Source organism: Larus michahellis, chromosome 5 (assembly GCF_964199755.1).
Source record: "Larus michahellis chromosome 5, bLarMic1.1, whole genome shotgun sequence".
NCBI lineage: Eukaryota > Metazoa > Chordata > Aves > Charadriiformes > Laridae > Larus > Larus michahellis.
In genome coordinates, this window is record NC_133900.1 from 9,342,762 (window position 1) to 9,362,602 (window position 19,841).

Consider the following 19,841-nt stretch of genomic DNA (forward strand, 5'->3'; position numbering starts at 1 on the left):
AGCGCCCGGGAAGGGGCGGTCCGCTGCCGCCGGGGGTGGTGCCAGCTGTCGGGGCATGCGGCATCCGCCTCTGCGCAGCGGCCGCGGCCATGAAGCTGGTGTCGGCGCGGAGCCTCCACCCGCCGCCCGGCCCTTTGTTTCTTAGGGTCAGCGGTTGCCCTTTCTCTCCCCGTCGCGGCCCTTGACGGCGGGGGCGGTTTGAGCCTGCCTGAAGGGAGGAGGAGCCATTGACCAGGATGCGATGGGGAACTGCTGGGCGCAGTGGTGCTGCGGGCTCTTCTTGCGGAGAGAAACCGGTCGGCTGCAGCGAGGCGGAGGGTAAGCAAGCGAGCGCGGCTGCCCCTTACCCCTCCCCGGGGCGGGGAGGTGCTGGGTCCGCCCGGCTCCGCCTTCCCCTTCCCTCCTCTTCGGCGGGAGGTGAGGAGAGGAGAGGCGGCCGAGATGGGGGGCACTGAGGCGGGTGGTCCCTGTCTGTTAGGCGAGGTGGGGGGCTGAGCTGAGGCTGGGTCCGGGGGGTGAGCTGAGCTTGAGGCGAGGCGGGGTCCGGGGGTGAGCTGAGGTGAGGCGAGGCGGGTTCGTGGGGAGCTGAGGCAGGCCGGGGGCTGAGGTGGGGGTCCGGGGCGGGGGGGGGAGCTGAGGCGAGATGAGGCGGGTTCGTGGGGAGCTGAGACGAGGCGGGCCGGGGGGCTGAGGTGGGGGCCGGGGGAGCTGAGCTGAGAGGAAGCCGGTCCGGGGGGGGGGCAGCTGAGGCGAGGCGAGCCGGCGGGCTGAGCTGAGGTGAGGCGGGTTCGTGGGGAGCTGAGACGAGGCGGGCTGGGGGGCTCAGCCGGGTCCGGGGGGGAGCTGAGGTGAGGTGGGGTCCGGGGGGGAGCTGAGGCGAGGCGGGCCGGGCGCTGAGGTGGGGTCCGGGGGGGAGCTGAGGCGGGCCCGGGGGGGCTGAGTTAAGGCGGGCCGGGGGGCTGAGGTGGTCTGCGGGGGAAAGCTGAACTGAGGCCCAGTGAGTCTGGGCGGGCTGAGGCGGGCCCGGGGGGAGCTCAGCTGAGGCGAGGCGGGCCCGGGGTGGCAGAGGTGGGGGCCGGGGGGCTGAGGTGGGGTCCGGGGGCGAACTGAGGTGGACGCATGTCGCCTCATGCAGGGTGTGGGTACAGCTGGGCCGCAGGCTGTCCGCTTCTCCCCGACCAGCGTGGGTAGATTGAAGAGGGGAGAGAGGAAGCAAACGCCTATGTAGCATCTGCCTTGACAGCTGGAGCTGATGAAATGCCATCTAAAGGTTGCTCGGCTTTGTGCAGTTTGCACAGTTGACAGTCATAGACGTCCAGGGGTGGCTTCAGGTAACTGGCTGTGGGAACAGTCCTTAGCCCTCTTCCAGGGTTGTTTTTTCCAGCAGCGGCAGCTTAGAAAGGTTTTTCAGGTCAGTTGCCAAAATCTGTGCAGACGGCTGTGTTTGTGCAAAGGTGGAAAAACACTATATTTTCTCGAATACGTGTGTTCTCTGTGAGTCAGAAGCTGAGACTCAGTTGGGATAAAGGGTGACTATTACAGAAGATCGGGAGCAGTCCGAATAAACTTTCATATATGTTGTAAATGTGTAATCCGTGTTTTGTTCTGCAACAATCAGTTCATGGAAAAGCGGTGTACAAACATTGCCTGTACAAGAACTTGGTTTTCTTCTGTGCGCTTACCAGTATTTGATACTGATGTATCACTTATTTTTGATTGGTGTATTAGCATTGTTGTTCTAGGCAGATATGCTGAGCATTTTACTTGTTGCGAACTCGCGACCTCTTATTTCACATCGGCTCTAGCAGGCAAGTCTGATGTTCTGCTTGTCCCGAAAACCTTTTAGGAATACCTTTCAGAGAAATGGGTGAAAGACCAGGACAGTGTGTATGTGGAGGATACCTGCTTTTATTCTTGGTACTCACCGGCAGAGGGTATGAGCACATCTGAAATGCCTCGACAGCTGGCACTTCAGTGTCTGTTTCTTGTGCTATACCCTTAGAAAAATAGGTAATACTTGAAAGATTCTTGCTTCACATGTGTGTTTTGCTGAGTCTCCTCTCATAGGCCAATACCCTTTTTTAGCAGTCAGGTGCAGCGACAATAAGTCTCCGGCAAGGTGTACTTACCCTTTAAATGTTTGTTTTGGTTGTGGGGTCTCTTTGGTCTTTTATTTTTCCCCCGACTACTTTTAACTGGCTTATTAACTGATTTATGAGCACTGGGTAGGGGACAGAGTCCAAATAGGCACAAGATCGGCTTTGCTATAACAGCAAATTCTGTATACACGGTTATCTCGTCCTCTGGTCTAAATCGACTATTACCTGTATGTTTTTGGTTTCCCCCCCCACCTCGTATTCTTTTTTCATTGCATGTTTGCAATACTCTGTTACCCTTTTGTATGTTCACTGATGTTCGGAGTGTCATCTGTTCTAGTACTTGGTTTTGGTGTGTGTTTTGCTTTATGAAGCTTCATTTGTTAGCTTCCTGCCCCACTGTCTCATAGTCTCCCGTTGGTTTTCAGCAGACGGTTGCTGAAGTTACTGTGTTAGTCGCCAGACTTCGTCGTGTGTTTTATGTAACTTCCACGTAACTACTGGTTTACTGCTAATATGAATTGTATTTTGAGGCCCGAACCAGGAATATTGTATATGGGGATCAGCTTATTAAAAAAAGGTCACCAGGTAGCTGCCACGTGTCTCATCATCTTCATTTTCTGGGTGTGCTGGTAGTTTACAGAACGGTTTTAGAGTGTTGAGCAATTTAGGTATTTTCCTCTTCCTGTGTGGCGAGAGGGGCAGGGAATTGTATTAGAAACAAAACTGAGTCATAAATTTTCTTAGATTGCTACCAAATTATGCAGATTTGGCTACTTCTTGAACAGCGTAACGTAGTTTATCAAGTTAATTGGGATTATTTTACAAGTACAAAAAGTAATAACAAAATTACAAAAGTAATTTTAACTCATGCCTCGGTTTTGATAGATTAAATGTTCTTTTTTAGTGGCTCTTTTCCACACATAATCCGTATAAGTTGGGTGTGGGGTTTCTTTTTAAATAAAAGACGATAACGTGACTTTGCATAAAAGGAGAATAAAGCACGTATACGTATGGAGTGCTGAAAAGTTTGTCTGCAATAGCTTTAGATCTTTGAAGGTTGATCTGGCAGGTAGGTCCTGTGGCCAATTAACTGAATTGTTTTCTCTACTACTTACCAAACTTTTCTCAAGTCTGTTTTAGAAAATAATGAAGCAGTAGAGCTTAAAGGAGAATAATAAAACTTGTAAGCATCTTAATAGGTTACTATTTTATTTCAATTGAAGTTGTTATGTGTGGGGGGTGAAGTTGATGGGTCTTCCATTTCTGTCCCTCGTGACCTCAATCTTCCATACTTGCTCTGGGATTTAAGGGCTCAAACTCTGCCACAGAATTAGGTCTTGTGTTATTGAGGCCCTGTTTAGCAGGTAGCAGAAAGGGTAGGTCTCCCTTGAAGTGTCATTGCTGTTGGTCTATTTTTAATTACATTTAGTAAGTTTGCACTGTGTTCTCTTAGTTTTCTGTAGGCTCAGTGTTCAATTCGTGCAGGTTGTGTCTTCGTAAAGCTTAGCATTGTCTAGTTACTGCCTGATGCTGTAAACTGGAATCATGCTTTTGTTAAAAGCATAGATAATCCTGAAACAATTTCCTGTAACAGTTTCATTAAATTAGATTCTTAATAGTATTGGCTCCTGCACACCAAAATGTGACACAGAGGGGTAGCAGTGAAATTACTTTAAGTTTTCATGCCATGCGTACCAGTTATGCTTGCGATGTAATGCATGAATTAAAGTGGCCTTTCACCTCTGGTTTAATTGCAATGAATCAGCTGGAAACAGTTCTTTAGGGGCAGCTATGCCCTGCGAGGCATACCATGGGGTAGAAGGGAAGGCTGACCAAGACTCAAGTGGGTTGCACAACAAATTGCCAGGGGAGATGTGCCCTACCTGTCTTGCAAAGAAAAATACGATGGAGATGAAATACGACATGATTAAAATAATTCAAGCTTTGGCTGGTGTGTTGCTTTTAGTATAGTAGACATAGGTGTCGGTTGCAAATACAGAATGATCTTTTGTACAGGTATCGAAATGCCTGAGGCCCTGGGTTCATTCCTGGTATCAGTCAGCACTTGCAAACTGGAAACTCTGGTTTCTAAAATAGTTTGATGAGATGGATGTTGTACTGAAGCACCCTGTACATTAGCAGGTTCTTTTGGCAGATAGCCAAACCTCTTTCACTGTGTAAAAATGCATTCAGGTAACTTAATACTGTATTGTTTTTTATAGAGGACAGTGTTAGGATAGTTCAAGAATCAAGGAGGAGACTGATTCCCTGTATAAAATTACAGACTCTGAATAATTTTTTTTTTGTACTTGAAAGGTATTGTCTTGACCTCTTTGTAGACATTTTTCTCTGAGGTTTAACCTTCTAGCTGTGCCAAGCTGTCAAAATAAACTGTGTTGTTTAACGTTGACACTGTACAGGGTGCTATGCTAGTAAACAGTTAAGTGCCATGACGAGCAACAGTGTTTTCAGAAATTGCCTGCAATTACGGTTTTTGAGAAAAATGTATTGAAGGATGTATTGCAGAACACGCTAAATGTCTGTAAATGTCAAGTCCGGCATCCTGATAATTGATTTCTTCTCACTTGAGGGTGATGTTTGTCTTTTCTCCAATTCTATAGAAGATGTTTACATGCTTTTGCCTCCTTCCATTCTGGTAGCCATGCAGAGTCTGGCATGCGTAAATGTGCTTAATACGTGAGGATTTTATGTTTACTTTATACGTACTTAACATATTTCAAAAGTTCTTTGAAAATATTGGGCTTGATTTCCTTCTGCTGTGAATTGAAGACTATTCTGTAGTGTAACTGTAGACTTATTTTTCCAGATCAAAGTATTTTAGAACATGTTCAACAGGAGAACACTTCACTATAGAGGTAAGAGCTTACATTTCTAGTGATTAAAAAAAAAAAAAAGGTGGAAAAAGCTGTAATTCTAGCAATGCCGTTAACGCTTTTTGCTGTTTATGCACACATGCGCACTGAAATATTCTGGATTAATCCAGACGAAATTGATGCTGCAATGGGTGGCAAGATTCTTGTAGCACCTCAGAACATTGATTCATCATCTCATTTTAATCTGTCATTTGGAAGGAAGAGAAGTATCCGTTGTGATCTGATACTCAGCACCAGAGCATTCTAAAGTCTGCCTATTGCATCTTTCATCGTTGTGTTGAGAGTGATTTTTCTTTTGTGCTTGTTTAAGTGCAGGATATTAAGTTCTTGATTGCAGGATCATTAATCTGATTCTAGAAAAAGCTAGTGTCTGATGAGGTTAGTTTATAGTTAGTTGCACTTGTAGTCCACTTTGTGCTCACTACAAGAGGTCCTTGGCTACCGAATATCACCCTTTTTGCTGAGGGTAGCGTGAGGTTAATTTGTGTAGGTTGAGATTGTCAGAATAACCTGGTTTACTTTTTCTGAGTGTTCCTTATGGTCTAAAAGTCCTAGACCTTTCAGATTGCCCCCATTACTGAGAATAACATTAATAGCTGTAATCACTGCTTTGGCTTTCAAGAAAAGGGACAGAGGTATATGGTGGGGGAAATCTGTTTTAGTACACAACTTCCAGTTGCGAGAGAGTGTTCCTGCAGCAGAAATATGATGGGGAAAAGAAGGTTCTGTCCTCCTCCCAAATTGTTATGCGTAGTCTGTTTACAGCATTTAGTCAGTATACAAGTCAATAAGGAGCCTCGCTGTAGGTACTGGCCTCCATGTTTGATGTGTGACTACAGGTAGGATCACTCTACTGAGAATAGTGTGGAGAATTTCCATTTGCTTTGTTTTTACGTGATATTTGAACTTCTGATGGATGAGTTTGTGCATTTTTGCCTGGTTCTGGCTTTTTTTGGCTTCCTATCATTAATCATTACAGTGCCTTTATTTACTTTTAGTTTCTTACGTGCAAAGCTGGGAGGGGGGTGGTTGTTGCTGGTTTGTTTTTAGAATTCTGGGTAGAAATTAACTCTGTTTTCCGTAAATTAAATGCATCTTCAGATAACTTTTTGATAAGTATCATACGGTTGTCACGCAGGGTAGAGGTTACACAAAGGCACTATACCCCTTTCATCTTGTACATTTTTAAATTGAGTGGGTGCTTTGGTGTATGTCAGAGCCATACCGTTCCTTCCGCTGCTTGGGTCATAATGCTTCAGTTACACAGAATTATCAGCCATTTTACAAGCTAATGAGATTTCATTTTTGTCAGGGCCCTCACATAAGTTGTAGCAAAGTACGTGAATGTTCTTTAGTGCTGACTCTTCTCCTCTTAGGAGAATGTATCATTTAGGAAAAGAAACACTGGTAAGAAGAGAGGTCCCACTCCAAAAGTAATACTTTCTCTGAAAGTAGGGGCTTTTGTAAACGGTATTACAGTCCCACTGTTATTGATGGAGTAGTGTTTTTACAATACAGATTAAATATATAATCATATTTACTGTATGTGTTTAATGACTTGTTCTATTGAATTGTAAAGATTATTTACTTCTTTTTCCCTGCAGTTTGAGAACCTAGTGGAAAGTGATGAGGTAGGTACCTGGATCGTAATGTGAAACCCGCTAGTATGGCCCTTAAAAATGGTTCCAAGATCTGTATCTTCCTCCCACTTTATGCTATGTTGTAGACTTAAATTGCAGGGTTTTTTGACTTTGAGTTTTGCTTGCGCTAGGAATGAATATTTAACGCTTTGGGAGAGAAGAAGACCTAAGAGAAGAGAAGACTGGTTGAGAGGAGGATGGGTAGTAACCCTTTCAGGAAGAGAGCACTGTGGACAATAGGAGGGCAGAAAGAATATAAGAAAAAGGGAGGGAAGCCTTGAAGGAGAACTTGCTTCTGGTGTAACTCTTGTATAAGACTCAGCAAACGCTCTTTATCTGAGAACATCCGTGGCCCTGGGTTGCTTTGCTAAGGAAGGTTTTGGTAGTGCTCTGTCTTTACAAGTATGGGTAAACTGGCTGAACGGTACTTCAGAAAAATAGAAGTTGGCCTTAAAACTTCAGTCTTACGAATTTAATAGAGCTTGATAATGGGTGGGACACACACCACATTTTCAATACCCTGCCCTGTATTTAAAAATATGAGGACTGATAGTTTTGTTCCTGAAATATACCACTGGAATATTTATTTTCAGTTGGAAGTACTTATTGTTTTACTTAATCAGCCAGTTCAGTTGATTGCGCAACAAGATTCCAAACTAAACCAGGAGATTTCCCCCCCAGCCCCGAGATTGCACAACCAATATATGGGAGAAGCTGTGATGTAGTATTGGGTTTTTTCCCCAATTGAAGTTGATCGATTGATGGGATTCTCAAAGTCAGACATTTATTTTTATTTCTTTTTTAACAGGGGGAAAGCCCAGGAAGCAGTCACAGGTACGACTTTGAGATTCAGGACCTCTCCTTCCCTCTGCTCTCCCGTTGTGACTATGAAATTTTTCAGAGTTTCTGTCAAAACCCTTTCTGTCTTTTCAGTTGTCAGATACGTGGAAAGAATACACGTCAAACTAAGCTTAATGCTTAACCTCGTTAAAACAGCTTAGATGATAATGCATCGTGTAAAAACTATACAAGAGTGTTAAAACAGTATGTTGCAAAGAGAATCGCTATTCTTGTTCCCAGGGTCTGCATTTGAAGTTACACAGGTGTTAGTGCTAATATTTACGTAGGCAGTAGAAACTTAGAGGTCTGCTCTATAGGAAACATAAGAAGGTGCCCAAGCGTGTGCTTTGCTTGTCTAATTCTAGGCATTTTGTATTACTTAAGTTTGATCGTTCCCAAAATGCTGTTCCCTGTCAATGGTCCCAAAGAAGCAATATAGCAAACCTTGTAATTATTATAATGCTTTTGCGGTCTTTTTTGTTAGATACATAAAAGTAGACAGAAAGCAGGCAACAGCTGAAAGGGCAATAACTTACAATTAGGGGACCAAAACGAGTAAGAAAAAAAGTTATATTTACACCACAATGATACTAACTGTACTATTCAGTAGTTCTCTTAGTAAACAATGTTTTGAAAATATGCTTTCTACAAAGATACAAAAAATGCTTTGTAAGAGTAAGGCAAGAGAGCATTGTCCTCTGTAAACTGGAACTTTGAAACTGTGTTCTCGGGAGCAGGAGGAGGAGGCCAAAAGCACAGCTTGTTGAATTTGCATTACAGGACCAGTCGAGAAAGACTATGTGGATATGTTTAAGTGCAGCTTAGGGTTCTCGTGCATAAATAATAGATGGAGTCTTTTTGTGTTTCTCCCATGCTTTCAGACCTCTGACCGAGGAAGAAATTGCTGACTTGAAAGACAGACATTATGACTCCATTGCTGAAAAGCAACGAGTTGTTGATATGAAACTTCAGTCAGAGGTAAGCAGTTACGATGACTAGTATGGTGTGGATAGTGTTTCTTTTAAAGTAGTTAAGATCAACCACGAACACAAGGAGATTCCATTTGCGTGAACGAAACAATTGGGTTTTGTTCGTCGGTTGGTTTTGGTTTTGTTTTGGTGTTGTTTTCTTAATGAAAGGCAAAATGAAAGGCAACTTTTCTTGTGCTCAGTTTTTTCCAGAGCTTTTCTTGAGGAGAAAAAATGCATAATTTGTCATTTTGTTTTAGTATGTTGCAGCAATTAATGGAATATAATGTAGAACGCAACATAGAAATTGAGAATGAATTGTAATAAAGTACCAATGAAATAAGCAACTGAAAAGACTGAAGTCTTTCGCAGTGCATAATAAAATACAGTTCATAATAAAATACAACATGCATTTACAGCAATTCGCTAGTAATGATGTTTATTCAGTAGGGTAATGTTTAGTTACCTAAATTTCTTGGGATGTTTGGTGGGGGGCTAAGCTGTTAGATTCAGTTAATGAAGAAAAAATGTTTTAGCTATAGCCAATTTTATTTTATTTTTATTTTCTAGAAGCTCTTCTTTTGTTTTATTGAAATTATGGCTTTATTCATAGGAAGATAGATAGGTTCTGCTTTTGTTAACCATTACTATTTTGTTCATATACAGTTAGCCTTACAAGAGGAGAAGTTAAGACTAGAAGAGGAGGCTTTATATGCTGCACAACGTGAAGCAGCCAGGGCAGCAAAGCAGAAAAAGCTCTTGGAGGTGAGGGGAAAAAGACCCCAATATATATCAGAGCTTCTGTTCTGTTTCTATATGTGCAGACTTTCCTAACATCCTTTACATCTCAGGAAACATAATGAGGAAATTGCTTTGGCTTGTAAATTCAAGTAGAGAAAGAAATAACGCGATTTGGAAGTACGGCTGCCTGGAACAGCTGAAAACAATCAGAATTGTTTGAAACAGCTTATGACGCTGAGTATAGATTTTGAATGAGAGATGTATGATTTTAATCTATAATTAGCTTAACGGACTCCTTATATAGAAGATACTGATCTTTAAAGTGATCTGTGATGGTTTTCTAGTAAAAACCCCTGAAATTAAGCACGCATTATGACGTCATTTAGACTTGCAAAATATTCTTTATGTATCTGTGCATTTAATTGTTCCTTGTGTTAACGTGAAGATACGTGTTTCCAAGTTGTCCGAATTTACTGTTAACCCTGCTTTGAGCATGAGGTTGGACTATAGATGACCTCCTGAGGTCCCTTCCAACCTGAATTGTTCTGTCATCTCGTGGTTTCTATGTGTAGTAGCCAAAGTCCAGTAATGACTTAACAGTAGTCTTTATTTATTTAATATGTCTGTGCCTACTTTCAGATGTCTGGTGCCTTAGCTTTTGGAGCTTGGTCAAGCAAAACAAAAGCCACGTTATGTTTTCCTGCTCTCTTGAAAACAGATGCTGTTCTGTATCCTGATAGCATTTATTACCGACGGTTTTCATGTTGCAGTTCAGAGTTACATATTATCAGTGCGTTTAATATCTTTGCCATCTTAATAAGCTATTAAAGGATGTGTTCTTGTAGAAATTGCAGGTTGCCAGAAATGTGTATGTTAAAAAGAACATTTTCACTTTTTGCTGTCTGTTTGTCTATAATGTATATGGCTGCAGTTTTGTAGCATTTTTGAGGAAACAGTCCACTAGATACGTGTTGAATTAGAATTAAGTTTTGAAAAGTTCAGTGTTAGACTAATGGGAAAGTCTGAAATCTACAGGAGGTATAGGGGAGATCTTTAACCCTAGTGTAATGTCTATATTCAAAAGGCAGTGAATTGAAAATTGCTATTTCCAGACTGGTAGTGATGACTGAGTGTTCATCTAATATTTATGCTGCTAAATATAGGTCTCATTTCATATTTCTCTTTCTATCCTCTTGTCATTTGGTATAGAAAGGTTAATTCTTTGACCTTTTTATGCCTCCCTTTTTTTTTTTTTTAGCACTTTTGGTCTATATAAAGTCAGCAAAAGTGAATTGTTTTATGGCTTTAACTGGTTTTTGTAGAAGTTCTGTGCAAGAAATGATAGTTTTCTTGTCTTTCAGTATTTTTAATACGCACCTCTTTCAGTCAGGACCTAAGATAGAATGCATTAGAGAGATTTTAATTTCCTCCTCGTGAAATTAGTACCACTTATCTCCTTTACAAACAACCACCCCCCAAAACCCATAGGGATTATAAGGATCTCTAAGGAAGCGTTTTTGTGTAGATATGCATCAAGCATTTAACCTTTCTAAATAATGTAGAAGCCATTTTTGAATACATAACTCATCTCTCTGCTGTTTGTGGGCAGAAGTCTTCTCAATGAGAAAATAGGTTTTTCATTGGACGTATGGCATCCTTTTAAAACTTAATTTGGCTTGCTGATGTTGCCCTACTAAATGTCAGGGTTTGGAACAGCGGAGAATTTTAATATGTCCTGGAACATACAGTGCTAGATGTGACCTGACAAAATGGGTAGATAATTTAAATTGGATATTATGTGGGTATATGAATCTTAAAAGGCAGTTTTTGCATATGTCAGTAATTGATTTTTACAGACCTGGTAACTGTGTTGGTGCCAAATTCTTGTGTCTTTCTCCCTGCATACTTCAGTCTTCTCATCTACAACCAACATTATGTGATATCGTTACTTCTTCTGCACTTTCCATTTCCTTACTGGTTTCAGTCTGCCTGTTCTGATACTTAATTAAATACCCGAGATGGAAAGGATGCCAAGCAAACAAATCCATCATCCTTTGGGACTGAAAAATACTAGCTGATCCAATGCACTTATCGCACAAGACTATTTACCCAGCGAAGAGCAATTCTTAGATGAAGTTAAACTTGACATGAAAAATTCTGGTTTATTTACCCCTGCTTTTCTTTTGCAGGGATAGATCTTTTAAGGCTGAGAATAGATTTTTCAGAAAGTACAGTAGCTAGGTACATTAGACTTGTCTATAAGACTAGGTTGTTCATTTTTATCTTAATCTTTGTCATAATTAGTGAACAATTACTGCTTCACAACTGATTTACCTCTGATCACACAGTTGATGTGCCTAGTTTTTATGCTCTCTTTTTCAAGGCAGGGAAAAGACACTTGAGACAATTTATGTTGTTGAAACCCTAAAACTTAAGCGGAACCCTGCTTCCATGACATCTGTTGTTCCTCTTATAACTACAAAATAAATGCATTTATGGCTTGTCTTGCATTTTTCATTCTGGTTTTGCCTAGTGATACCAAGAAAGCCTCTTCTGTCTCAAGAGTGTAGAGGTATTAATAGTTTTGGCCCAGCAAAGCAACAAAGCTTTTATTAATGTAAATGAAGCACTTAGTGCTGATACAGACAACCAAAGGAGGTAGCAGTGCTGCTTTGTAGAGGGATAAAAGGGCTTGTAGGAAATCTTTCTTTTTAGGTGGTACGCTGACTGTTCTTCGCACAGAGCAAAACAAATCAAGTGTAACCCAGGTGTTAGCTGTGTGCTGAAAATACCAGTGGCTTGAGAAAAGAAGACAGTAGAGCAGAGGACAGATGCAATTGTGAATGGTGTTCACATGTTTCTAGACAAATGGATGCACTTTTTCCTTTTTTGGTGCATGGAATAGGTTAAAATTTTGATACCTTCTTTTAAATGGAGAGATTTCTGAGACTAAAACATTACCACTTGCATGTCGCCTTCCCTTCAGTATTATAAAATCTGATCTTTATTTGAATGAACGTCAGTCTCTTCCCGAGTTGTACTTAGACTGCTCCAAGGACCAAGACAATGCTCCTTCTAATGTCACAGTTAAAGGAATGCTTAATGTATTGGGTATATTACTCCAGGTGATTGCATTCAGCTTTTTCAACAATTTACTTCTTTCAATAGCAACGTAGACAGCAAAGGATAACACAGCGAGCGCATGCTGTTAATAATGGAGAATATCAGAGGTAAGATATAAAGTTTTATTAATGATAATTGAGAACCATGACTGTTTTTACTCCTGTTCCTCATGGCGTCTCACAAAAAAAAAAAAGAAAAATCCACATATTTCTCAAACCTTACATGCGCAGCATTTCTAAGTCAGAGTTATTTTCATTGATTGCAGTTTTCTTCGTATGGAATAGTTACTGAACGCAAACGGGTTACCATTAATGTGCAGAATTGGAGGGTAGATTGCATTCGTTCTTGTTTTCACTGTAGTTATTAGACTGATGCATACAAAGTTGAACCTACTTCCAGCCTGTTTCTTCATTAATAATATTCACTTAATTCTCTTTACTCCCACCTTCTGTATTTGGTGTTGGGGGGTGGGTGGGGAACCCTGGAAAAAAAAACAAAAACAAAACCAAAAAAAAACCCAAAGAAATTTACTGTGGAACAGTATTTGAGTTTAGAAAAAAATTCTAAACCGCCTATTTTTGAATTGAAGAGAAGGGGGGATAGGAGGGAATTTCCTTTAGGGAAGTACAGTTAGAAAAGGAACTGTGAAAACTGAGGATTGATGGCGTAAGTAGGAACTAACCAGATTTTAGAAACGAAAGATTAACCTATCTTCTGTGGCATCCTTAGAGGTTTATAAAGTTAAAAACAGTACGTGCGTTGTTCTTGCAGCTCTGTGGCAGAAGATGATCTTGATTCTTTCTTAAGAAATACCAAATTCCAGTATGAAGCTTTTCGAAGTAGTAGTAAGTCTTCTTTTTCTTATGCATGTCTTTAAATGTTAAGCAACTGAGGAGCATGGAATACTATTTCTTATTCTAGATAAACATCATTTATTTATATTTGTATGTATGTGTATTTTTTGTGTACGTATATTTGTATTAAAAAATCTGATAGAAACTTACTTTGCTTTCTAATCTCCGATGCTTCAAGTGTTCGAAAAACCCACAGCACATACAATTAGTGCTACAGCCATTCCAGGTCTCAAAAGCAAACCAGTTCTGTAAGCAAATGAGTGTTGTGCATGGATTTCATTTTACTAAGGCTTTCCAGCTGTCTTTGTGGAAGCAACATCAATGCAGTAAACTTCTCTTGTAAAACCTAACTGTGTATTGAAGATGCAAATGTGCGCGTGTGTAGCTCTTTTCAGTCGTTTCTTAGCAAAAATAATTAAAATCATGCTAATGGTTAATTTTTTTCTAATGAAGCGCAAGAGAGGATTTGGCTGCCTATAAGTGTATATCCGTAAGTTTTTTGATGACGGTATGTGATAGTCACTAAAAAGCTGGAGGACCGATGGTAATTCTTGGGAAACGCTGCCTGGAGTTTAGGAGTTTAGGGTTTTGGAAAGGGAAGGTTGGTTTATGGGGCTTTTGTTTTTTTTTTTTTTTTTTTTTGCAAGCCTTCACACACATCCAGCTGACAGCTTAATTCCTCTATAGTTCTAATTAGACAGTATTGCTAAATTTCCTCTTGTAATATCTTAGTGATGCTGACTATTAAAAAGCTGCTGTATATTCTTTGAAGTGAAGCGCTTTTTCAAGTGTTTCTGAGGTTTAAAGGCCACGAAGCCCAAGAAAAACTTTCTTTTGAAAGTTTAGTTTTGCATACTGAACCTCAAATTCAAGTATGTATGTTTATGAATTAAAAATACCTTTTTTTTTTATATAGGGCTTTCATCTGATGCTACAGTGCTGACACCCAACACGGAGAGCAGTTGTGACTTAATGACCAAAACAAAATCGACAAGTGGAAATGATGACAGCACTTCATTAGATTTAGAGTGGGAAGATGAAGAAGGTATTTATTCTGCCGTTCGGTTTCATTCTGAACTTCCAAGTTAAAAATGCTGAGAGTTTTAAGTATGTTGATTGCAAATTTGTCATTTTGAAAAGGGAAGGTGATCTAAAACTTAATTCTGATAGAATTTCTGTCAAGCGTGTAATGGTTAAACTATAAATTATTTTTACTTAGAAAATTGCTTATTTTGATAGGTTAACTGTCCAATAAATGATTAATTTATTTGGATCCTTCAGTAAATGTCTCTTCCTGCATTTTGTGGAACTGACTTGTCGACTCGCAACAAAACTAATGGTAAAGAAATGCTGCCCTCTTGTGAGCCGGCAGCAGAAGGAACAGCTTGTTCTTTGTTTTAAAATGTGGAAGTTGGGCAGGAGTCTCTGAGTGAAGTATTTTGGGAAGCGTTGTTTCTTCAAACCCTAATTATTTATATTGTAACTTCTACTGGAAACTTAAGTCTGCATTCCAGGTGAGCATCCCAACTATCCTAATTGCTGCTGCTGTTTGTTATAGATCTTTTCTGTTCTCTTTAGTAAATCTGCAAAAATTTTTGTCTTTGTTTCAAAGTTAACCCAAAATTTTGAGACCTTGACTCTTGAAAAGCTCACCTACAATAAGCTAGGATTTCTTTTAGCCAATGCATAGCGCGTTTTGGTTTTTTTTGTTTGCTTTAATAGACTAGGTTTTGACAATCTGTTTAGAGCACTAAAACATCTGGTTCAGAAACCTGTGTTGAAAGACTTAACTTTCACAGACTTACCCAGAAATCCTAGCATCTTTTTTTTAGTTCGTGTGTGCAAGAACTAATAGCATTCTAGAAGAACTGGAGCTAGAGTAGGATCATGTGTGTTGACGTACACTGGATTTTACATTGAGAGTAATTAGCATCAGTGGAGTAACAGTGTTCTGGGAACTGTCTATTCTACACCGTGCTCAAGAAATGGGGAAAAATGCATTCTTTTGCTTTTTTTACAGATTGAGTTGTCCTCCCTCTTTTATGTGTTAGCTTAATGTAATATATTTCTAAATAATTATTGAAAACCAAGTGAGAACAAGATTCAGTCTTTCCCAGGCATACCCGCATGCAAAATGATCTCGTTCATTTGACTGGTTGAGGGTCTTGAGGTCAGTAAGTTACCGGAGTATTATGGGATTCCCCAGACATTTGGCTTTTCTGGAAATGGCACGATCGTCTACTATGGCAAAATCATCTAATATTTACGTGCATTTTACATATAGGGCAGCAGCCTGCATATATAAAATAAAAGAAACACTGCTAGCGAGTTGTTTCGCTATGTTGCCTGTTTTAGAACGCTGTAAAACAACATCACTGGCTGTTGTGTTTGTTTGGGCCAAAACTGACCGCAAACTATGGGGTTGATGCGAACACCACCACCAAAAAAAAATACGGTGATGCTCAGGAGTGAAATTACCAGAGTTTCTTCTGATGATCTAACGCAAACATAAAGGTACTCCCTCAAGACTGTGTCTGTCTCATAAACATGTCTCAAATCGCAGGCATGAACAGAATGATTCCAATGAGAGAACGCTCCAAAACAGAAGAAGATATACTCCGGGCGGCGCTGAAATTTAACAGCAAGAAGACGGGAAGTAATCCAACTTCCGCCTCTGACGATTCTAATGGATTGGAGTGGGAGAATGACTTTGTTAGCGCTGAAATGGATGATAACGGCAACTCAGAATATGCCGGATTTGTAAATCCTGTATTAGATTTGTCTGCATCAGATGTAAGGATATCCGATTCCGATCGTCAAGACAGATAGTGGAGCTGCGTGGCCCTTGTTTGTGACCAAATGTTGAAAAGTGAAATAGAATGTACAAAAGCAATTTGCTCTTTTATAACATGGTTCCCTTTTTCTTATAAATTGATCAGCAAGGAGCGGGAATGACTTGCTATCTGAATTAATTCAGAACTAAGTGCAATTTTATCATCTACCTTCTAAACTTTTATGAAACTGGGATGATTCTATTGTGTATATTTCTGGATATCTGGATTTAATATAAAATTATCTGCACTAATTTAAGCCTCATATCTTGCCTATCTATATTTTAACCAGCCTTTTTTTTCTGGATGATGTTTCTACTGATTTTGTTTTAAAGATTCATCATTGGCCTAACATTTATCTCAGAAACAATCTTATACAATTTATCTAATACTTGAATATAGACAAATAATTTTAAAGACTTTTTATTTCCAATGTGTGCTTTTGACTTTAGCTATGTAGAAGGTGTACTTAGCCAGCTGCAAAACAAATATCACATGTGGTAAATGGCAGTTTTTCCCTATCTAGCTTATAGTCTTCCGAGCCTTGTGTTGTCCTCTTACCGTTTGTTTTATGTTTTTATTACTTTATGCTAAGTACAGTTAACCTCAATAAACATAGTATAAATCATCAGGTTAGGTAAGATATTGTCTTGTATAATATACCAGACTAGCGCGTGCTAGATAGAAGAACAGCTATAAAAATTCTTGTATGTGTCAAACTGGAAATTTTAACCAGTATCTAGTGGAGAACTGGCAGGACCAAAGTCTTGATTTCCCCGTCCCCCCAGAACTGACCAACATCTGTTGCTGCGTGGTCCTTAAAATTATTTAGCTGTGGAAAACTTGTAATTCAGTTCGACTGGAACAATTATTGAAAAGCAGCATTCTCTGAGCAAACTGGGAGAGGGATGATTGCTCTGCTGCTGGAGGGGGGGAGAACAAGAACCTAAAGACTGAATTCCTATATCTGCATTTCAAAAAGGAAAAAAAAAAAAAGTTCGACTTACAAAACAGTGTGGTGAAGTGCTCTGGTTTTCCTGTGCCTCTAAACAGGGTGGTTAACACTGCTAATACAGACTGAAATTCAAGGAGGTGTTCAGTTTCTGCAAATCTGGTGTAATGTATCGTGTAGTCTCCCCTGATATTTAATGTAAGTTATACGTTTTAAAAAAAGAAAAAGCTCACTGAAGACAACATGCAAAACGCTTGTAGATCTCAAGCTTTCCCCAAAGTTTCAGTAAAGCCATTCTACTCTACTGTTCTTCGGTGTAGCTGTCTTTGTTTTTCCCTGAAAAAAGGGGGACGGGGCGTAACTTCACTGTTGTGGAGCAAAAGCGACCCACTGTGGTACGTGGTAAATCTGCATCATCATCAGAACTGAATTTGTTGGTGAAAGTTGTGTCGCTCTTTTAGATCTATAAATAATAGCGGGGCTGTTACAGTGTGGTCCGTCTCCTGATAACTCGAACAAAGAAACTGCACACTTGGATTAAGTACGTACAAATATCAACGCTAATGAACAGATAAATCTTGTTGATAACATTCCATATCTTAATTTAAGTTGTAGCTATGTCATTGAAAATATTTTAATGCAATTAACGATGTTTGCGATGCCTGTAATAAGCTTTAAAAAATTTGTACACACCAAATGTATATTTTTTGGTTTGGCATAAGCTACTACTGTGTAACTTGTCTTGAACGTTTATTTGTATAATATATTTCTATGGAAGTGAAAGCAACTTTCTCAACATGTAAATAACACTTTTTTTTTTTTTTTTTTTACCTGCTGAAACTGTAACTTTACCCTGCAGCGGGGTCGCTGCTTTTCCTGACCAGTGAAGGTGAGGTTAACTTGTCCTGACGGTGCTTTGAGGAGGTAAATTAGCGGATAGTCCCGCTTGTGGAATGAACAAGCACTTAGGAAAAAGGAAGCTGACTCCAGTTGAAGGCTTTTACTGTGATGGGCATGCTCTGTAGCATTCCGCTTTTCAGAGTTCAGTGCACCGCACTCGGTGATTTAAGTTATGGTCAATATTTGTGGGAATTTAAGGAATCGAAAGATTATATAAATAGCTCATGTAAAACAGTGCAACAGTAGGGTAAAATGCCTATCTGTACAGATTTAAAAGTCATTAAAATTTTCAGTCGGTCTTAGGTTTGGCAATGTTTTGTCTGTTGCTGGTTTTGTGGCTGCCGTGTCATTCCAGGTAAAAGCAAAATTACCTATGTGTCAGATAACTAAGGAAGGTTTTTAATCAATAATTAGCTGTGTTGTTCACTCCCGAATTCCGTAGCATCCCTTCTGGAGACCTGTGGCTATGGAAGCTCTAACGAGCTGCGGTAACGGAGGAGTTTGAAGAGCTTGGAGCGTGGAGCCCTTCTATCAGAAATGATCAGCTGTATCCTCGTACTTCAAAGGTAAGATAACCTTCCTTGTGTAATGCACGCAGCTTCCCTGTCTGAGCTAGTGCACCGGTTGAGTTGATGTAGCTGGCTGTGCCTGTATATAGGAAATACGGTGCTTTTAATAGGAAACTCTTATTTTTTCATTCCAGGGGAATGTTTACTAAGTTGTTCATCTCTGGTTATACCTACGTTTCTATGCTAAAATGGAGCCATTGTCGAATATACAATTATTTGATGTGAGTATTTGGGCAGTCTGTTCAGAGTTACTCGGTTAAGCATAAAATTCATGTTTCAGCATTGTCTTTTAGTTTTCCATGATTGTGAATGTTAGGACAGCTGAGCCAAGCAAAAATTTACGAAAAAAATGTTACCTGTCTCTGTGTGTCTCACGATTAAGTTAGCAGCGTATGACTAATGGCAGTCTTGGGGTGGGGAGAGGCAGAAGGGAAATGTGTTTCTGCTGGACAAAATATGTTCTGGTACGCCTGTCCTGAAACAACAACTCTTCCTCAGTCTAACTTCTGCTGGTCAAATCAACACAGTGAGAGGATCCTCCGAGGACAGCCTTCATTTTTTAATGTGTGGTTTGAGGTTGATTATGGTTGGGTAAAGATGGTTGTAGAAATGACTAGTGTTTGGAAGCCATTAAATTGCTGTTTTGTTGGGGTTTTTTTCCTGGTTTCTGGAGCTGTGCCTAAGGAACGCTCCGCTCTAGATCTGTGGATATCCGTAGAGCCCCTCTGTGCAGGGTGAATACGAAATCTGCTGAGACAGAGCACTCTGAACTCTGCAGACCGGATGGAAGGTTTTTCTCAGGTAAGTACTGTTCTTAGACGCTTCCATTTATATATTGCACTTGAAAATTTGAGACTGCGGTTGTCACCTTTTCTTTAGATAATAGCCCAGAGGGTGTAAGCAATTGATGGGATCAGTGCTTTAGGTTAATGTCCTACGTGTCGGGGCCAGTGAACAGAAAATGGGTAACAATACTGCTTAGTGGTAGTATCGGCAACCTGGTTTTTAATCCCAAAACACTACAAAACAGGAACTTGCGTGTCATCCGTAATAATTTAGGAGCAGTAATGGGAAGCGAGCTGTTTACTGGGAATGCAAAACTAACATTCCCTCCTGCCTCCCACACGAGCCAAATTAGCGAACATAAGAAATCCCGTGCATTTTAGATGAGAGGTTGACTTAATGCAAAAGCTTTTGTATGTAAGAGCTTGTTTCAGATTATACTTGCATCTTGCTCTCTTTCTCTAGACAGCTTGTATTTGCAGGTATTGGCCAATCTGTCTAATTAAAGAGTAGGAAGACTGACATCAAAAGCACTTAAAAGCCGAGCGGCCAACAAGTACTGGGAACCTGCAGGCAGCATCACCATGCCTGGTGATACCTGCTCGGGTTTGGTTTGTTAAGCTGAGGGGCTGGGTGCGTGACAGAGG

The 19,841-nt window shown here is 40.3% G+C and overlaps 1 protein-coding gene across 3 annotated transcripts in view; it reads left to right on the forward strand.

Annotated features, from left to right (window-relative positions):
- The window catches only part of AP1AR (adaptor related protein complex 1 associated regulatory protein), a 41,888-nt gene continuing 22,047 nt past the window's right edge, over positions 1-19,841 (forward strand). Inside the window, exons 1-11 of one of the 3 annotated variants that reach the window (XM_074588617.1) lie at positions 1-318; positions 4,927-4,975; positions 6,598-6,624; positions 7,442-7,467; positions 8,355-8,451; positions 9,108-9,206; positions 12,351-12,412; positions 13,077-13,150; positions 14,076-14,204; positions 15,723-18,408; positions 18,546-18,743. In XM_074588617.1, coding sequence (XP_074444718.1) covers positions 242-318; positions 4,927-4,975; positions 6,598-6,624; positions 7,442-7,467; positions 8,355-8,451; positions 9,108-9,206; positions 12,351-12,412; positions 13,077-13,150; positions 14,076-14,204; positions 15,723-15,988 — 906 coding nt within the window. In that variant the 5' untranslated portion in view covers positions 1-241 and the 3' untranslated portion in view covers positions 15,989-18,408; positions 18,546-18,743. Of the gene's footprint in view, positions 319-4,926; positions 4,976-6,597; positions 6,625-7,441; positions 7,468-8,354; positions 8,452-9,107; positions 9,207-12,350; positions 12,413-13,076; positions 13,151-14,075; positions 14,205-15,722; positions 19,213-19,841 lie in introns of those variants that run through there. The other 2 variants (XM_074588616.1, XM_074588618.1) reach the window with 2 other exon arrangements.